Source organism: Charadrius vociferus, unplaced genomic scaffold (assembly GCF_000708025.1).
Source record: "Charadrius vociferus isolate BGI_N301 unplaced genomic scaffold, ASM70802v2 scaffold221, whole genome shotgun sequence".
NCBI lineage: Eukaryota > Metazoa > Chordata > Aves > Charadriiformes > Charadriidae > Charadrius > Charadrius vociferus.
Window position 1 is genome coordinate 230,247 of NW_009647019.1, and position 17,380 is coordinate 247,626.

General features: G+C 39.9%; 2 protein-coding genes across 2 annotated transcripts in view; one reads left to right on the forward strand and one right to left on the reverse strand.

The window, feature by feature from the left end:
* Positions 1-1,330: 1,330 nt before the first annotated feature.
* On the reverse strand, positions 1,331-2,807 carry LOC104295701 (ligand-dependent corepressor-like). Its single transcript, XM_009895476.1, has 2 exons — positions 2,713-2,807; positions 1,331-1,949 (listed from the first exon to the last, which is right to left on the reverse strand). Exons 1-2 carry the CDS (start codon positions 2,805-2,807, stop codon positions 1,331-1,333), a joined length of 714 nt encoding a protein of 237 aa, XP_009893778.1.
* Positions 2,611-17,380, forward strand: part of PCDH9 (protocadherin 9) — a 697,290-nt gene continuing 682,520 nt past the window's right edge. Inside the window, exons 1-3 of the mRNA XM_009895475.1 lie at positions 2,611-2,642; positions 3,881-7,050; positions 17,276-17,306. Coding sequence (XP_009893777.1) covers positions 4,015-7,050; positions 17,276-17,306 — 3,067 coding nt within the window. The 5' untranslated portion in view covers positions 2,611-2,642; positions 3,881-4,014. The remainder of the gene's footprint in view (positions 2,643-3,880; positions 7,051-17,275; positions 17,307-17,380) is intronic.

The window sequence follows — 17,380 nt, forward strand, 5'->3', positions numbered from 1 at the left end:
TCTGTGATGCCATACTGCTGTGATATGACTAGTGTCAGGAAAAATGTGTGCATTATTAACGCATACATAAACACGCCGTATTTCAGAAGCAGACTGCATTACACAGAATGCTAGTAGTCCTAATTATCTTCTTTATTAATGGCTGTTCTGCTTTGTATTTTAAAAGACGAAAAGAACTGCATACTTAATTCATTCACAGAATTCTTTTTCTAAAGTGGTTTGGCAGTGAGGTTGCTCCTTCATGTCACTTGCTTGACTTTCAATGCTGGGGCTCTCGCCATCCTTCCTGTATTACATAATGAACATTTTTCTTAAACTATTATTAGATTCAGTTCCGTTTGCTACCATTACTTGATGTCATCAAAACCAGGATCAATTTTCTTTTTTTTTTTTTTTCCCGTGCGTATTTGTAACAGGAGTCTTTTGGACACAAACACAAAGCACAGCAAAACTAAGAACGTTTAATCTTTACACATCATGGGATTACAGGATGTGCAACGTTCACATACACAGCGCCTGCATCTGTATGACTACCGAGGCTATGTACATTTATCAGTATGTACCACACAAAACCAAGCCATGCAAATCACTGACCTCTGTCAGGCACAGGCAGCTTCCACCATTAGTTAACGGTGTGTCGTATGTGCGCATGCATATGGGAGTCTAAAGGTAGCAGCCTGCATTTGAAAATGTAAAACCTTCAAGGCTGGATCTTTAGCAGGCCAACGCTATCAACTGAAAATGTGGAAATTATCTAGATACAGTACAGAAAAAGCCAAACGCTGATGTTATCTTTGTTTTCTGTACGCATCTGTATTTGAAAGGCTTAACCAGAAGCAGCAGCCAGTGTGGCCACGTACGCGGGCATACTGAATTGGATAGGTACTGTGTCATACTGCTTGCAAGTTCAAGCTGAGAAAAGCTAGCAATAAAAGCACAGTCAAATGAAGGTTCATTCATGCTTCAGAAACTGTTGAAAAAGGCTCTACATATGATGCACTATATATAATGCACTATAATCGTCTTCTTTGTCACACTTTTGAGGTCACTCATACCGTAACACATGGGCATTTTATTACATCGTCTCCCAGGCATGTGATGCTTCTTTGTGGCCAGCGGGACAATTCACCTGTGTCATTCACGGGGAAGGCGAAATGATCACTTTTATTATTTATCAAACCGCGGAGAGGAATGTTTTCCATGTTCAACGGTGAAGCGGACAAAACCCGAACCAGCAGAGCAGAGCTGCTCTTCCCCTTCCTCCGGCGAGTGCCTGGGCCGACCCTTCGGGAAGGGGGAAGGAGAAAGGTGTGCAGGCGTAAATGGGAGCCTAGACGGGGCTGGAGTCGGAGCGGCGTGAATTATAGATGACAAGGCATGTATCAAAAATAAAGCCCAGCCGCGCGGAGGAGGAGGGCCGGGACAGGCTGCTTCGTGAACCCATTACCAAAGAGCTATAGCTGTACTGGTCACCAGTGCGGGACTCCCATGAAAGGTCCATGCCTCGAACTTGTGGTATCTTTAAATCCACAGGAGACGAATGGCTCACGTCCTTTTTCCCATCCTGTTTAGTTTGAAGTGCCATTTTTTGAAAGGCAGAGTTTTCTGTAAGAAAAGGAAGGTCACTGATGTTGCTGAGTGCACCATTTCCCCTGAATTTCATGCGGCTGAAATTGAATTCGTAGTGTGGTTTTGCCCAAGAAGCCTCCCTGGATAATATTAAGTGCTGTCCATGATTCTGTAGTCCAGATGGCCCATGGCTGGCAGCCGTAGAAAACTGGTTTCTGCTCAGCAGTTCTTCACTAATCTGGAGTGATCGAGCCAGCGGTACTTTAAGAGATGTGGAGTGGCCATAACCTTCCCTGGTTCCATCCTGCAAGCTTCTTGGAGGTACCCCATCACCACTCTGTAGTCCCTCCGGATGGTGCTGGCTGGGTCTCCCAGGTCGCCTAATTGGATGGAAGGAAACTGATGTGAGCAGGACTTGCACAGGTAGGGAGGGATGGGTGAGGGGGCCACTCCTTTATTAGAAGGCCTTGCTTGGGTAACATCACTTTTTGTGTTATTTATTTTTCTCTAAATTTTTTTTTTGTTTATTTTTTTTATTTTAATTTTTTTTTTTTTTTTGATGTGTGTGTGTGCGCGCGCGTGTGGGCAGCTATCACCCCAGAGATAAAAGAGGGCGAGAGAAGCACCGCCAGACCAACCAACTCTTGTCATTTCCAGTCAGAAGTTGCAGACTTCACGTAGCTGCCTCCGCTCTGCCGAGAGAGGGATGGGAATGGTGTGCAGTGCAGAGTGGAAAATACCCCCGGTCTAAAGAAGTGCACCGGATTTTTTGCTTGCCGCTTGTTTGTGTTGGTGCGTGCACATTTAAACACCCGAAGGATCGCCGCTCAATAGCAATGAAACGTGGAGAGGATGACTAACGACAGAACTGTGAATTTGTTCCCTGGAGTTGCTAATTTGCCACCCCGAAGCAACACATATCTCAAGGAGGAAGCGTTTGGCGCCTGCTGATTTCTCCAAAAAAAAAAAAAAAAAAAAAAAAAAAATTGGTGGTTTACCAGATGCATTGTGCTGTATCTGCTGGAACAGATCACTGCTTAGCTGCAGCAGATCGTCAAAGGTAGACAACCAACGTAAGTGCAAAGTTACCCATACACTGTGATGCATTTCATTTAAAGGAGGGGGAAAAAAAAAAAAAAGCACGCCAGTATATTTGTCTGGGGAATCAGTGTTTCAGATTCAGTTGATGTTGGTGGTAAAGGCTCACCTACTCGCTGTCTCTGCATCCCTACCTGCATCACTCCGCTGGAAGTAATCACGGGCATCAGCTACCGTGCAGCTTAATGCAGATAAGATTAGTGCTCGGGGGCTGCCCGGTTTCCGCCAAACCGTAGGTGCTGGCAGCCTTGCAACCCGATAATTCGCGGTTAGCAGAGCATGCAAACAGAAGTCTGTCTGTCGCTTGCCTTTTTTTTTTTTTTTTTTTTTCCCCCTTCCTTTCCCCACCTGCATTATTAGTCTGCAGTATTTATGTGTGGCAGCTGCTAATAACATCCTGAAGGGAGGTCAGTGTCAATGGGGAAAGACTGCACCTTTTTTTCCTCCTCTCGTCATCAGAAAATAGATTCCCCCCCCCCCCAGTCTGTAAACATGCTGGCTGCTCCTAAGTTGCGTTTGGAATTTCCAGCCTCCTGGTTTAGACTGTGTTTAAAAACAAACAAATAAAGTTTAAGGTTATTAAGCAGAGGGAGAAGTATCCAACATCTGGAGAGGAAACATTGAGCTGAGAGTGTAAGAAACTGTAAGTCCTGTTATTGTCTCATCAGTTAACAGGGATGTGAAGTAGCCAGTGACGACTGCTGCAGCAGCAGCATGTCCGGGTGGTTATTTCCCAGTACGATAGCTATAGAGGGGGGATGAAAGGCACAAGGAGCAGAGAAAAATGTGGTTTGCAACAGCTAAAAAATATGTATGGAAGCAAACAACAAATTACATTTGGCAGCTGACATAGCAGTTAGAATCCAGAAGTAGTGCGGGAAGATTTTTTTACTTGCACCAAATGACTGGGTGGAGGAGGGTAGAGGGGAAATGCACGTTATGGATTACACAGTGTACCAAGAAATTATTCAGAAAGTACGTGTCGAAACTGTGGCTACCCTTAATCCTGCAAGTAGTTATTGCCATTCTTGCTCTGTGCAAATGCAGCCAACGGGATATTGGTGCATTTGTCTGGAGGGATTGCTTGTAAAAGGGAGCAGTAGGAAAATGTACTGCTGCAAGTGTGCATTGCAAAACCAAGTAGTAGTTGGAGATTGTGGATTTGTCATGCCTAAAAAAACAATAATGCTGTTCTGTGTGGTTGTGTTGACAGTGCTTTCTCCAAATAAGAAATGAGATGTAATGCATCCTGCAGTCCATGCATGCCTCCTCTTGCAAATCGCGCATCGTTCCTCTGTGGAAACCTTTAAGTCCTAAAATCCGGGAAAAGCGAATAAAAACATTATCATGGACCTGAGGGATTTTTACCTGTTGGCCGCTTTGATTGCCTGTTTAAGGCTGGATTCTGCTATAGCTCAAGAACTTATTTACACTATTAGAGAGGAGCTGCCTGAAAACGTACCCATAGGGAACATACCAAAGGATCTGAACATTTCTCACATCAATGCTGCCACGGGGACCAGTGCCAGCCTTGTCTACCGACTGGTGTCCAAAGCAGGGGATGCCCCTCTGGTCAAAGTGTCCAGTACCACTGGGGAAATCTTTACAACATCTAACAGAATAGACAGAGAAAAACTCTGTGCTGGAGCTTCCTATGCAGAAGAAAACGAGTGTTTCTTTGAACTTGAAGTGGTGATTCTCCCCAATGACTTTTTTAGGCTGATCAAAATAAAAATCATTGTGAAGGATACTAATGACAATGCACCTATGTTTCCATCCCCTGTCATCAATATCTCCATCCCAGAAAACACTCTGATCAACAGCCGCTTTCCAATCCCATCAGCAACAGATCCTGACACTGGTTTCAACGGTGTGCAGCACTACGAGTTGTTAAACGGGCAGAGTGTCTTTGGACTGGATATTGTAGAAACTCCAGAAGGAGAGAAATGGCCTCAGCTGATTGTGCAGCAGAACTTGGACCGAGAGCAAAAGGACACCTACGTGATGAAAATCAAAGTGGAGGATGGAGGTACCCCCCAGAAATCCAGCACAGCCATCCTGCAAGTCACAGTAAGTGATGTCAATGATAACAGGCCGGTGTTTAAAGAGAGTCAAGTAGAGGTCCATATACCAGAGAATGCCCCTGTAGGCACTTCTGTAATTCAGCTTCATGCTACAGATGCAGATATAGGAAGCAATGCAGAAATCAGATATATTTTTGGTGCCCAAGTCGCCCCCGCAACCAAAAGATTTTTTGCTTTAAACAACACCACAGGGCTGATTACAGTTCAGAGGTCCTTAGATCGAGAAGAGACTGCTATTCACAAAGTGACAGTGCTGGCTAGTGATGGTAGCTCTACACCGGCTCGGGCGACTGTTACCATCAATGTCACTGATGTAAATGATAACCCTCCTAACATAGACCTCAGGTACATAATAAGTCCCATCAATGGCACAGTGTACTTATCTGAGAAAGATCCCATCAATACAAAGATTGCCCTAATTACGGTTTCAGATAAGGACACTGATGTGAATGGCAAAGTGATCTGTTTCATTGAGAGAGAGGTCCCCTTCCACTTGAAGGCGGTTTACGACAACCAGTACTTGCTAGAGACCTCTTCCTTGTTGGACTATGAGGGCACCAAAGAATTCAGCTTTAAAATTGTTGCTTCTGATTCTGGCAAGCCCAGTTTGAACCAGACTGCCCTGGTAAGAGTTAAACTGGAGGATGAAAATGACAACCCTCCGATTTTCAGCCAGCCTGTAATTGAGCTGTCAGTTTCTGAAAACAACCGGCGTGGTCTATACTTAACAACTATTAGTGCCACAGATGAAGACAGTGGGAAAAATGCAGACATTGTTTATCAGCTTGGCCCTAATGCCTCCTTTTTCGATCTGGATCGAAAGACAGGAGTTTTGACAGCCTCCAGAGTTTTTGACAGAGAAGAGCAGGAACGTTTCATTTTCACTGTTACAGCCCGAGACAATGGCACCCCTCCTTTGCAGAGTCAAGCAGCTGTAATTGTTACTGTGTTGGACGAAAATGACAACAGTCCCAAATTTACTCATAATCACTTCCAGTTTTTCGTATCGGAGAACTTACCAAAGTATAGCACGGTGGGGGTGATCACGGTGACCGATGCGGATGCCGGGGAAAACAAAGCGGTGACCCTTTCCATCCTGAATGACAATGAAAACTTTGTGCTGGATCCGTACTCTGGAGTTATAAAGTCCAATGTTTCTTTTGATCGAGAACAGCAGAGCTCCTACACCTTTGACGTTAAGGCAGTGGATGGAGGGCAACCTCCTCGATCGTCTACAGCGAAAGTAACCATAAACGTCATGGATGTTAACGATAACAGCCCCGTTGTCATCTACCCGCCTTCTAATACGTCTTTTAAGCTAGTGCCACTCTCGGCAATTCCAGGATCGGTGGTAGCCGAAGTGTTTGCTGTGGATATAGACACTGGAATGAATGCTGAGCTTAAGTACACAATTGTAAGCGGAAATAACAAGGGTTTGTTTCGGATTGATCCAGTGACAGGTAATATCACTCTGGAAGAAAAACCAACTCCTAATGATGTGGGGCTGCATCGCTTAGTTGTCAACATAAGTGATTTGGGTTATCCCAAATCGCTGCATACTCTTGTGCTTGTATTTTTGTATGTAAATGATACTGCTGGAAATGCCTCTTATATTTATGACTTGATACGCAGGACTATGGAAACACCTTTGGACCGGAACATAGGGGACAGTAGCCAACCCTACCAAAACGAGGACTATCTCACGATCATGATCGCTATTGTGGCTGGTGCCATGGTTGTCATAGTGGTGATATTTGTCACGGTTCTTGTTCGTTGTCGACATGCATCCAGGTTCAAAGCTGCCCAGCGGAGCAAGCAAGGTGCTGAGTGGATGTCTCCCAATCAGGAGAACAAGCAAAACAAGAAAAAGAAAAGGAAGAAAAGGAAATCTCCGAAGAGCTCTCTTTTGAACTTTGTGACCATTGAGGAGTCCAAACCTGATGATGCAGTTCATGAACCTATCAACGGGACAATAAGCCTTCCAGCGGAGCTGGAGGAGCAAAGTATAGGAAGATTTGATTGGGGCACAGCACCACCAACAACCTTTAAGCCTAACAGTCCTGATCTTGCCAAGCATTACAAATCTGCCTCTCCACAGTCTGCTTTTCATCTCAAACCTGACACTCCAGTTTCAGTGAAAAAACACCACGTGATTCAGGAACTCCCGTTGGACAACACCTTTGTTGGTGGTTGTGCCACCCTTTCCAAAAGCTCTTCCACTAGATCAGATCACTTCAGTGCCTCAGAGTGCAGTTCCCAAGGAGGCTTCAAGACAAAGGGCCCCTTACACACCAGACAGGTAAACGAGCACTTTTACTGGTCTATAAGTACTGCATACAAGTGCCCGATCAACCAGTATTAAAAGTGCCACTATGTTGTGGGGTTTATTCTTTCAGTCTAATTTAATTTAGTTACATTACGGGGGGAACAAAAAAACAAAACAAAAACAAACAAAAAAAACCCTTGGCCCCTTTATCATTTACCTGAGGCTTAACTATGTTCTTGCTAAATGCCTCTGATACTTTGGATTTTGAAGAATACTGATTGTTAAAGGACTGTTAAGCATCCATGCATGTGCACATATGTGTGCATAAACAGAACTGAAATATTTAAAAAATGCTTTTTTTTTATTCTCCCCGGTATTTGACTGTCCAAATGTAAAAGTTATTGAAAAACTGTTTCCTTATATGCCAAATTTCAGTCAGAAAATTTGACTGCTTCAAGACTGAAGGGATATGTACATTCAGTTTCAAATTTCAAAGTGAGTTGGCTTGAGTTTCTTTTACAGTTCAAGCTGATTTGGAACCTTGCTAAGTTAGTGTTACTAAAGGGGTTATTTTTTTTTCCCTAACAAAGACACCCAAATTTCCAAGCTACTTCATCTGTGAAGCACGTGGTTTGTTGGTAGGATATAACTAAGCCATACGGAAGTCTTCCTCTGTGTTTGAGTTCAAAATGATTTTGTTGTAATAGATGAAAGTTGGTATCGCATAGACAGTTTGTTGCATATTTTAAAAAAATGGCCCAAGCATACTTTTGAAAGGAATGCGTTCTCTGAATACATCTGAGTTATGCAGAAAAAAAAAAAGTCAGCCCATTGTAAATATTTTCTCATCTTAGTAATGCATAAGCGATCCGTCATAACTCTTTTTAAACTGCGAAACAGGCCATACGCACGGAGAGGGATTAGGAGGCTGAGAAACTCATATTTCAACCAAATCCAGCATTAGGTGTTTGTGTTTTTTTTTTTTTTCTTAGGTCTAATAATTCCCGGCTAATAAAGATTTAAACGCGGCGCTGTCTAATTTGTTTTATTGGTGCTTGCCTTCTGCCACTGGGCGAGCGTGTCGGGGGTAGCCTGTAGATGGCACTAAGGCACCGCGTCGCTTCGGCTGGCCCGCTGCCAGCCCTGCAGTGGCTAGGGGAAGGGGAGGGAGGGAGGGAGGAGGGAAGGATGAAGCTGGTATTACAGCCAAAGAACCTTTTATTTAATGATAGTTGCACCGGAGTGGTCAGTAGTTGGGTTTGCGCGTTTCGCCAGGCGGCCGCCGTTCAGTGCTTCGCTTTTCGCTGCACCGACTTTGGTCGGCGTTGAGGAGTTCGCGCTCGTGTTCCTGCTGGTGCTGTACTCTCCGAGTTAGGGTGATTTGTCTGAATTTATTAGGGGATGTGAATCTTAGAGAATCAAGTGAGACACATTTAGCCTTGTCTCCGCAAAAAGATTTTGACAGTAGCCAAGTTTAGGATAAAGTCATCCTTTTGCTGTTGCATTAGCCTTATCTGAGATGAATGTGACGTTCCCAGAACAGTGTCTTGACTTCGGGTGTCTGTAAGGTGTCATACTAACAAGATGCTAAGAATAAAACAAGCACTTTTGAGGCAGTTCTGCTAAAGTAACTGCTCTAAAACAACTTGTACTTACAACCAGACACTGAAAACATCGCAGAAGGTTCTCACAAAACCTTAACCTTTCTAAAGACTTAAAGAAGGGTATATCCCAGAGCTGGCTTCAGGCTGTTACGCAGCACCATATACATACTGTCAGCGTAAGTTAAAACAAGAACCAATTAAAAAAAAAAAAAAAAAAAAACCAAAAAAATTATAGAAGAGCTTCAAATAATCTGTGGTTACTCAGCTGAAGTTTTCTCCTCAGTTTTAGTTACAAAATGTAACACCCCCAACCCACACATTCCTTTTCTGTTCTGAGATGTTGCTAATTTAGTTTAAATTAGCTTTCCAAACTCTCTTAGGAAACTCAGACTTAATCCGCCACAGCATCTAGAGGCAGTTAAGACCCCCAAAATGATTTACCTGACAGAATGTATAAGCTCTGCACAGTGAAATTGAATATCAGGAAAAAAACAACCCACACCCAAACAAATCTACTGGCAATATTTTCAGAGTTACCTGTGTTCGTTACATTACATACACTGTTTTCAGTTTAATAATAATATTGGTCATTATACCTGTATATGGACCTGATTCAAATTCCACTGAAGTCTTACTGAATCCTTTTTGAAGTCAGCAGATACTCATATCATATGATTTGGATCGCTCCCTGCAAAAGCTGTAATGTTATATGTAACTGAAAATATAACTCTTTCTTAGGTAGGCAGTTATCTAAACTGAGCTTGTGCATTTTTATTCTGTGGGGAAGGAGATAGTGTCTCCCCCCCTCCCCCCAGTGATGAGTGTTACAGGACGTAACCTTTTTATGCCCCCTTGTCCCTTTTGGCTGGAAGAGTATAACCAGCAATGGTAGTAATCATTAGCAGTCTTTCTATTATTCTGTCTGTAATTCCTGAAATTAGGATGCATTTTGGCTAGTATTCATTGGCACAGGAGTTAAATACACTTTCTTTTTTAGATTTGTCATAGGGTATGGCCTTTAGGCACAGTATTTAGACTTTAAAATCTTACTGAATAGTAGTGTGTGCTAATGCCACAGTATCTGAAAACGTTTTTTACAATTCTTTTAGGAAGAGATACTTTGTTCTGTGCCACTGTACTGCTTTCTTGAGGTTTAACAGAATCAATTTATCTGTATCTAATGTTAGAAGTTGTATTAAGTTACCTATACATTCATAAGTTTTCTTTATGTGGTTTGCAAAGGGTGCAGAAATTGTTGTGGAGGATGCTAAGATATGGAAAGAAGAAATATAGGATGAATATATATCTAAGAAATACTAGCATCCTCCATTTGTACTTACAGTTTCTTTCAGTCCAAGGTAAATACACATGCGATGTATCTTGCAGATACATTAATACTAATAGCGAGCTGAAACCTGAGTCCACACTTGGACTTCATTCAAGCAAAATCCTGTTACTTTTTAATGGGAGCTTGGCCCTAGAAATCTGTTATAACTGGGTCCCAAGCTTTTAGAATTCAAAAATAGATTGTTCAGTACAAATTTTTTTTTTTTTTTTTTTTTTTTTGCTGGGCAATTTCTGTGCAATCGTCAATAAATTTAGTGGAAGTTCTTGTCTTTAGTGGAAGTTAAGTCTTCACATGTCACTTTGAATTGCACAGGCTGGTGTTTCAGAAGTACCCAGTATAAAAAACCAAAGCCTTCTTCAAGTGCCTATCTTGCAGTAAACCTGGTGGATGCTCTGAAAAGAGCATTTTTGAATACTTGAACTTGGGATTGTTCTAAATGCTAATTCACATAATTAGGAGTATGGAAAGGATGTTGCACACCACCAGCTTATATAGCTAAGCTTCCAAAATCAGTGTTATGACTCATAAAGAATACTGAAATCTATGCAGGCTTCTCAATCAGTGTTCTTTTCAGTATTTGATTGAACTTTAAAATGCACTTCAAATTAGTAAGTCACTACACCAAACAGCTACATAGAAATACAGTCAAAGACGACATGTTGTATTCTTCTATTTGAAAGACCTCTTATAAAAAGCAAATAAACAGACAAAACCCTCCTACTCAGTGTCATTAGATTAACAATAGAATAAATAATAAAAGAAATTAGGGCCAATTTGCCGTGGTTATCCCAGTTTTCAATTATAACAACTTCATTTAATCAGATTTGAAGTACAGCAGTGACGAATAACACAGGTTTAAAAATACTTATCAGTGTGGGTTATGAGCAAAATATTCAGTCTTCATTCCTAATCAAATAGCATTTAGGCATGTGCTTAACTTTCATTTAAAGTGGTGGGACTGAAGTAGATCCTTAAAGTCCAAATGACTTCAGATGTTGTCTTCAAGAAAGACAGCCGTAAGCACACTCTAAGCGCTTTTCTGAATCAAGATGATAATTTATAAATTTTGTAAATGTGCACAGTTCTAGTAGATTCAGGAAAGCTAAATATATGTTAATAGTGTCCTTTTATTTCTGTGCTCTGATGGCAGAAATTAAGGATTTGGGGCTTGACTGATACATTAAATGCATTCCATACTAAGGTATATTTTTAATCATACAGTCAATGATATAAGATCTATGGAGCTTGCTTTACTCCTTTTTCAGTCAGTGGACTTCTTGCCTGATCAAGGAACGAATAGCCGGGCTCCAGCTGATCAATGCACATCACTAGGCTCTCTGTGGCACACGTAATTCATGTTATCTTATTCTGGAGTGTTTAAATTTGTAACTTTAAGGTTTGTGTAAGAGAAGAGAAAAGCTGAAAACATTAATGACTCTTAATTTGATATGCTGAGAGTGGCAATTTCAAGGTGCATAAGTTGATGGAAATCTGCATTGGAACAGCAGTGGGAGTCTGCATCACCTGCAAATACTAAAATTCTGTAACCACAGCATTCCATAATTCTGTGTGCGGTATTATTTTTAGTGGCCTTTTTTTACCACTTAGTATAAAAAAAATACAATTCCATTGTTTCTTTTTTATGCTTAATTTGTTTTATGTATTAGCATGGATATTAGTCTTGGGTGAGGACTAGTCACCTCGAAAAATGTCTGCATGTAAAATTCAGTTGTTTTCTAGTTCTGTATATTTATATATCTATATGTATACTAAAATATTAGAAATAGTGAAAATGTACAGTGTATTTTTTCTATCCTTGTATAACTGAAAAATAGGTTAACAGATTTTGCTCAACTGTCTAAAGAAATTCATCTTTGAGCTGAGACCAAGCATGGAAAATTTCAGCTGAAAAGAAGAATTTTTCAGAAAGTTAAGAGCATGTGAAAACTGGGGGTTATAATGGAAATCTGAACATAACCCTAAGCTATAATACTATTTTCAACAGTGACAGTAGAAATGCTAAACTAGAGTAGGGAACATTTTGTGTGTACAGATACAGACAGTAAAAGCTTAGCAAGCTTCATTTCTCTTTCAACGTTTCCCATGCAAAAGATTTTTATCAGAATCGCTGGCGTCTCATCTGTCCTGAATGTGCAAAGCCAAAGTTTCACAAATGCTAATAAATTTGTGCCACACATAGGAGTGAGAACCGGATCTTGAGAGTTTAATGCTATTGGAATTTTGTGATAATGTTCTTTTGTATACAGGAACAAGGGACGATCTTTTTGGTTTCCATTTCAGATTTTCACTTCCAAAGAATCTATTCTTCTAGCACAGCAAAACCATATCAGCCACACTTTATTGACAGCAATTTTATTGTAGCTAGAGGCTTACAGTAAGCTGTTTATTGCTGTTCCCTAACTCGGTTGACAGCAATTGGGGAATTAATTTTCTTGCCCCTGATGTGCTTTCTTGGGTATAAACAACAGATGTTAAAGATATGAAAACTGTGACCCATTTACATTCAGCAACTCTTGACGGGCACAGTCTACCTGTCTGAAGTGCAGGTTTCAAGTCTTCAGTAAGGTTACTTCATTAGTTCTAGGATTCTTGTCTTTGCAACAGAGCAGCTCATCTAAACATGTTCTGTACAAGGGCAGATACTTTATACCTAATGGACCAATCCTCATCTAGGCAAATTCAGTTGAAAAATAGCTGAGTTCAAGTTTCATTTATATCAGGAGATGCTGTATCTTCTTACTCTAGCATTTAATTGCACTGAACATAAAGAATATAACTGGCAAAACTGACATACCATGTTCTGAAAGATCTAACAGGGATTACAGGTGATACCTGAATTTTTGCCATCACTTCTGCCGCAAAATATCATTGTGGTATGTAAAATCTATTCTCAGAAATTTCCTCAGTTGCTACTCAAGTACAGCTATCTCATACATTCTGTAATGTTCATGTCTTCGCTGAAGGAAAAATAAACACACACAAAATTGTATATTACTTTTTTTTTTCCTCTTTTGTTGCTGCTTTGACTTTTCAGCCTGTGCTGGAATATATGTAAAATGATTTATCCCAATAGACTGATGTGGGCATTTAATCATTTCATTTCTGGTTTACATGAGATAACATTCCATTGACTGGAAAAAGATTTCCCAGGCTGTAGATAAGAAATGAATGGATGATATTGTATTTTACTGAAGTAGGGGGGAGGGGGCCATCTTTTGTTCGTTTCCATTGACATCTTTTAACAAGACATTTGAAACATAAGGGGCTTTAGCATCTTACCTAACTCAGATTTTAAGTGCTTGTCAAGACACAAAATGTGTGTCATCTTAACTGTTCCTTTATAATTAAAATATCATTCAAAAAAGTTCCTTCTAATATAGTTGCAATATATTTTTTGTAATGGGTTGTATTCTAGTGAGCTATATACTCTGTCTGAAAACAGAAATAGCCCTTACTGACAGAAGAAAACCTTAAATTGGTATTACTGCACTATTCCATTGGTTGTGCAATTATGAAAACTTCAAATGAATAAATAGATGAAATTGTTTTGTATAGCAACATTTTTGTAGCCATAAAAAAAAAACCCAAAACAAACATGTTTAGGTTATTCCTAGGACCTAAGGATTCAGGGAAGCATTTGAGCCACTATAGTTTTGAGATTAAATTCATACTGATCTTACTAAAAAAATCTGGACTTTCAAATCTTGGAAACATTTTGCCTGCATTCTCTATTTAGTTTTCAGGTTTTGGGAGTACCATGGATTATGTGTGATAATACAGAGAAAGGTGGTTAAAAATCTGTTTTGTAGTCATACTGAGGTGTCCAAATTGTACCAGTCTCAAAAGTTACCCATTCTTTGTTTCTTCTTCTTGTTTCTCTTGCAGCTAGTGAGTTGCGGGGGAGATTTGTTTTAATGGCTTGGCATGGGTTGTCCTGTATCTTCTGTTGCACAGAGGGAAAATTGAGTAATTCAGCATTTGTCAGAATTTGTTGTTGTGTAGTGTCTGTAATTTCCTATGAGCTGATGTTGTAGTTTTGCCATTTCTTTTGTGAAATGGCACTCTTGATTTTTTGTGCACAAATATTAATATTATTACTTGAAAGTTGTTCCGAAATGCGCACACTTCTTGCTACAAGAAGGATATAAGGAGCCCTTTCTTAGAGTAACAGTTCAACATTTGAAACTAAATCCAAATGTGGGTAAATCTGCTGATTTATGCCATCTGCAGCTCTTCCTGATGTTAACTTCTTTATAAAAGCAATAGGATGATGTTGAGATAATATTTCCAAAATCTAAAAAAAAAAATATGTAAAATTAATTATGAGTCAGGTGAATTAAAAATCATTTTATTCTGAGCTGAATTTGATAAAATGTGGAGGATCAGCTGTCAGGTTTTTCTTCTTTCCTTTGTTCCCTCCCCCAGGTTCACAGAAACAAGATCTAGGTAGCGTTTTAAAATAGCAGCCTCTCCGTACTCCAAAAAATTAAATTGGATATTCTCACTGGCTGATAGCTAAAAGAGGATAGCTACTGATATTGACTGGTAAACCACTTAGTAGCCTCAAACTAATATTCGTCCATTCTCCCTCATTCCTTCCAGCCAAATGAAGTGTTAGATACAACTACTTTTATTTGTAATTTTGCAGGATATTCTTAGTACATCCTAGGCTTTCCTGTATTACTAGTAAGAAAATTCTGTGTTTGGTTTTCTCAGTTGTTAAAAACTGTTAAATATGTGCCTGTACAATATTTTTCATCAAATGAGCTACTTTAGCCAATGCCTTCCGTGGTCATACAGCCTTTAAAACACCAAAAAAAAGTAAGAGGAAGACCATGTTTCAGTTGTGAATGGTATTTGTCATTCTTACACCGTCTTGATGGTTGGTAGCTGGCAGTAATATCTAAACGGCTAAACCTGATAGATGCAAATTTCTGTCTCATAATCTGTGCTCCTTCAAAACACATAAGGTTATCGAGGCAATTGTGTTTCTAATGTAAAGGAGTCTGTAGGATACATATGTTTCTATATATGACCTATATATCAGGTTATTATAGGAAGTGTTCATTCAGGTTCCTTAAGAGAAATAAAGGATTTGCTACTGAACTTCATGGTGGAATATTTCACCACTGAGGTTTCTGTGAGTGTCTGTCTTCTTCTACCAGTATTTTTTGGAAGACAGTTTTATCAAAAGTTTGATTTTACATGAAGGGGTCCAGGAGCTCCACAAAAGGGTGCAGACTCATGAATTTTGATTTAAGAGAACACCTCCTTCCTTTGTAGACTAAGATGCAGAGCCTGAAGGGGAGTGATATTTAACCTCTGTTTTTAGTAGCTTTCCATTCAGGTTTTGGCAATACCGTTGTTATGCCAGTCCCTCTCCTTGCATCATGTAATTAATATATCTGAACATTATGGTTGCTTCAGGTGCCCAACTTCTGATTGTAGATCTACCATAATTTCTGTAAATGATGTTCACAAAAAGTATAATTTGTATCATTTTCAACAGTATACTTAGCTGGCAGTGCCTGTGCACACAGTACCTGATCTTGCTTTTGTTGACGTTATGGTAGGATTTGTCTTATCTAATTGTAAGTCAAACCTAATCTGCTTCACTGGGTTCATCATTCACTTCACCCTAAAGAAAACATGCTGGTTTAAACTGGTTGCTAAAGCTGATGGATACAGTTGGGCGAGATGCATCCCACATGAATGAAGAGTATGATCCAGTGAAGAGTATAATCCAGTGTGATCCATACTCTTCACTTTACCAGTGAAGAGTATGATCCAGTCCAGTTTTCTGACTGAAGTCCAGAGAAGGGTTTTAAGGGTATGTATTTCTTTAAGTAAAAGTATTATTTGAATATTGTATATGCACATAAAAATGTATAACGTTGCCTTTGGGAAAGTCTAGTTTAGATTATGGCTCAAATTCAAAGGCCCCCAAATCAACAGAAAGACTCTTACTGATTTTTTATTAAATTGTTATCTGGCCATTTGTACAGCTGTCTATTTTAGGAAGACAGTGCAATGAAACACCAGTTATTTTGTTTTGGTGCTGCTCCGAGTATTTCTGTTTTTCCTCAGCACTGTATGTTCCTTGATACCTCATTCTGTGAATGTGAGTAGAAAAAAAGGAAGTTGTAAACTTTTGATCTCTACCCTCGGTCATATCTGGCTACTTGCATTATAGTGTAAAATGCCTTTTTTTACCTCTGGTTTAGGTATGTGTCTATAGCAGTATGAATTTTCAGTCACTTGTCAGATTGTTTCACTTACGTCATTTCGAAAATACAGGTCAAAATATCAGTGAAGTGCTAGCGTTACCAGTAACAGAATTTGAAATTGCCTTCAGTTTGTGACAACAGTACCCTGAAACATGGATCACACTGAAGTCTGCAGCATCCAGAGCAGCAGGAGGTAGACTATGCACCAATAGCAAAGCCCTAGCCATCTCCCATATTTTCAACAGCTGCCAGGTAAACAAAAAAATAAACGAAATCTGCATCTATCTAAGGACAGTAAACATCGCCTGTTGAAATTTAATCTCTCCCCTGTACAGGAGATGGACTTTCATATTTGAGATTTCATCAGTTTCATTTCAGAAAGCTGTTACATCTGTCAAACATTTCAGTTTGAAATGAACGCCTGATTTTTTTTTTTTGCCTTTGTATGCTACAAGAGCACCAGGTTGTCAATCAGCAGAAATACAAAATGAGACAAGATAGGTGATCCACTACTATGATTGGCAATTTTATTTTTTTTATTTTACGACCTCTTTTTTTCTTCCTCAAACTGCAGTGACTTAAAAATGGCAATTCTTGTCTATACTGTGGAAACAGATGAGAAACATGGGTATAGCAAAGGGAAGCCACCCTTGGTTCACCCCAATCCTGTTTGTCTTGACTTCTGATGGCCTTCCTTTCGAGAGTACTGGTACAGTCCAGGCGGACGATGAAACTGGAGGTGACTGTTGCTATGAATTGCATGAATGTCAATCTCATGAGAATGAGTTTAAAATGTATTGTGTGAATAAGATTTAAATATGTTTACTTTTGGTTTTCTTCATTTTTGCTAGAGAGTTAATACAGTGCAACAAACCTCATACAGTCCATAATATTTAACCAGTAGCACAAGACCACTTCTGAGTCGGCTGTGTAGGCTTTCAAAGTGCCTCCAGGCAGAGGGGTGGTCCAGAACCTTCAGCAAGTAATTTGAATCTCATAACAGTTTTGGTTTTTTTAACCTGCTTCCCTGATTACAAATCAGAACTTTTGTTCCTTAGTGTGATTTTTCACACTCTAGACTAAAAAATTGTCGAAATGACAGGTACTTTTCAAGAGTGTTTAAGAAATTGATGCACTTTTGTGGTTCTGTGATGTATCTATTG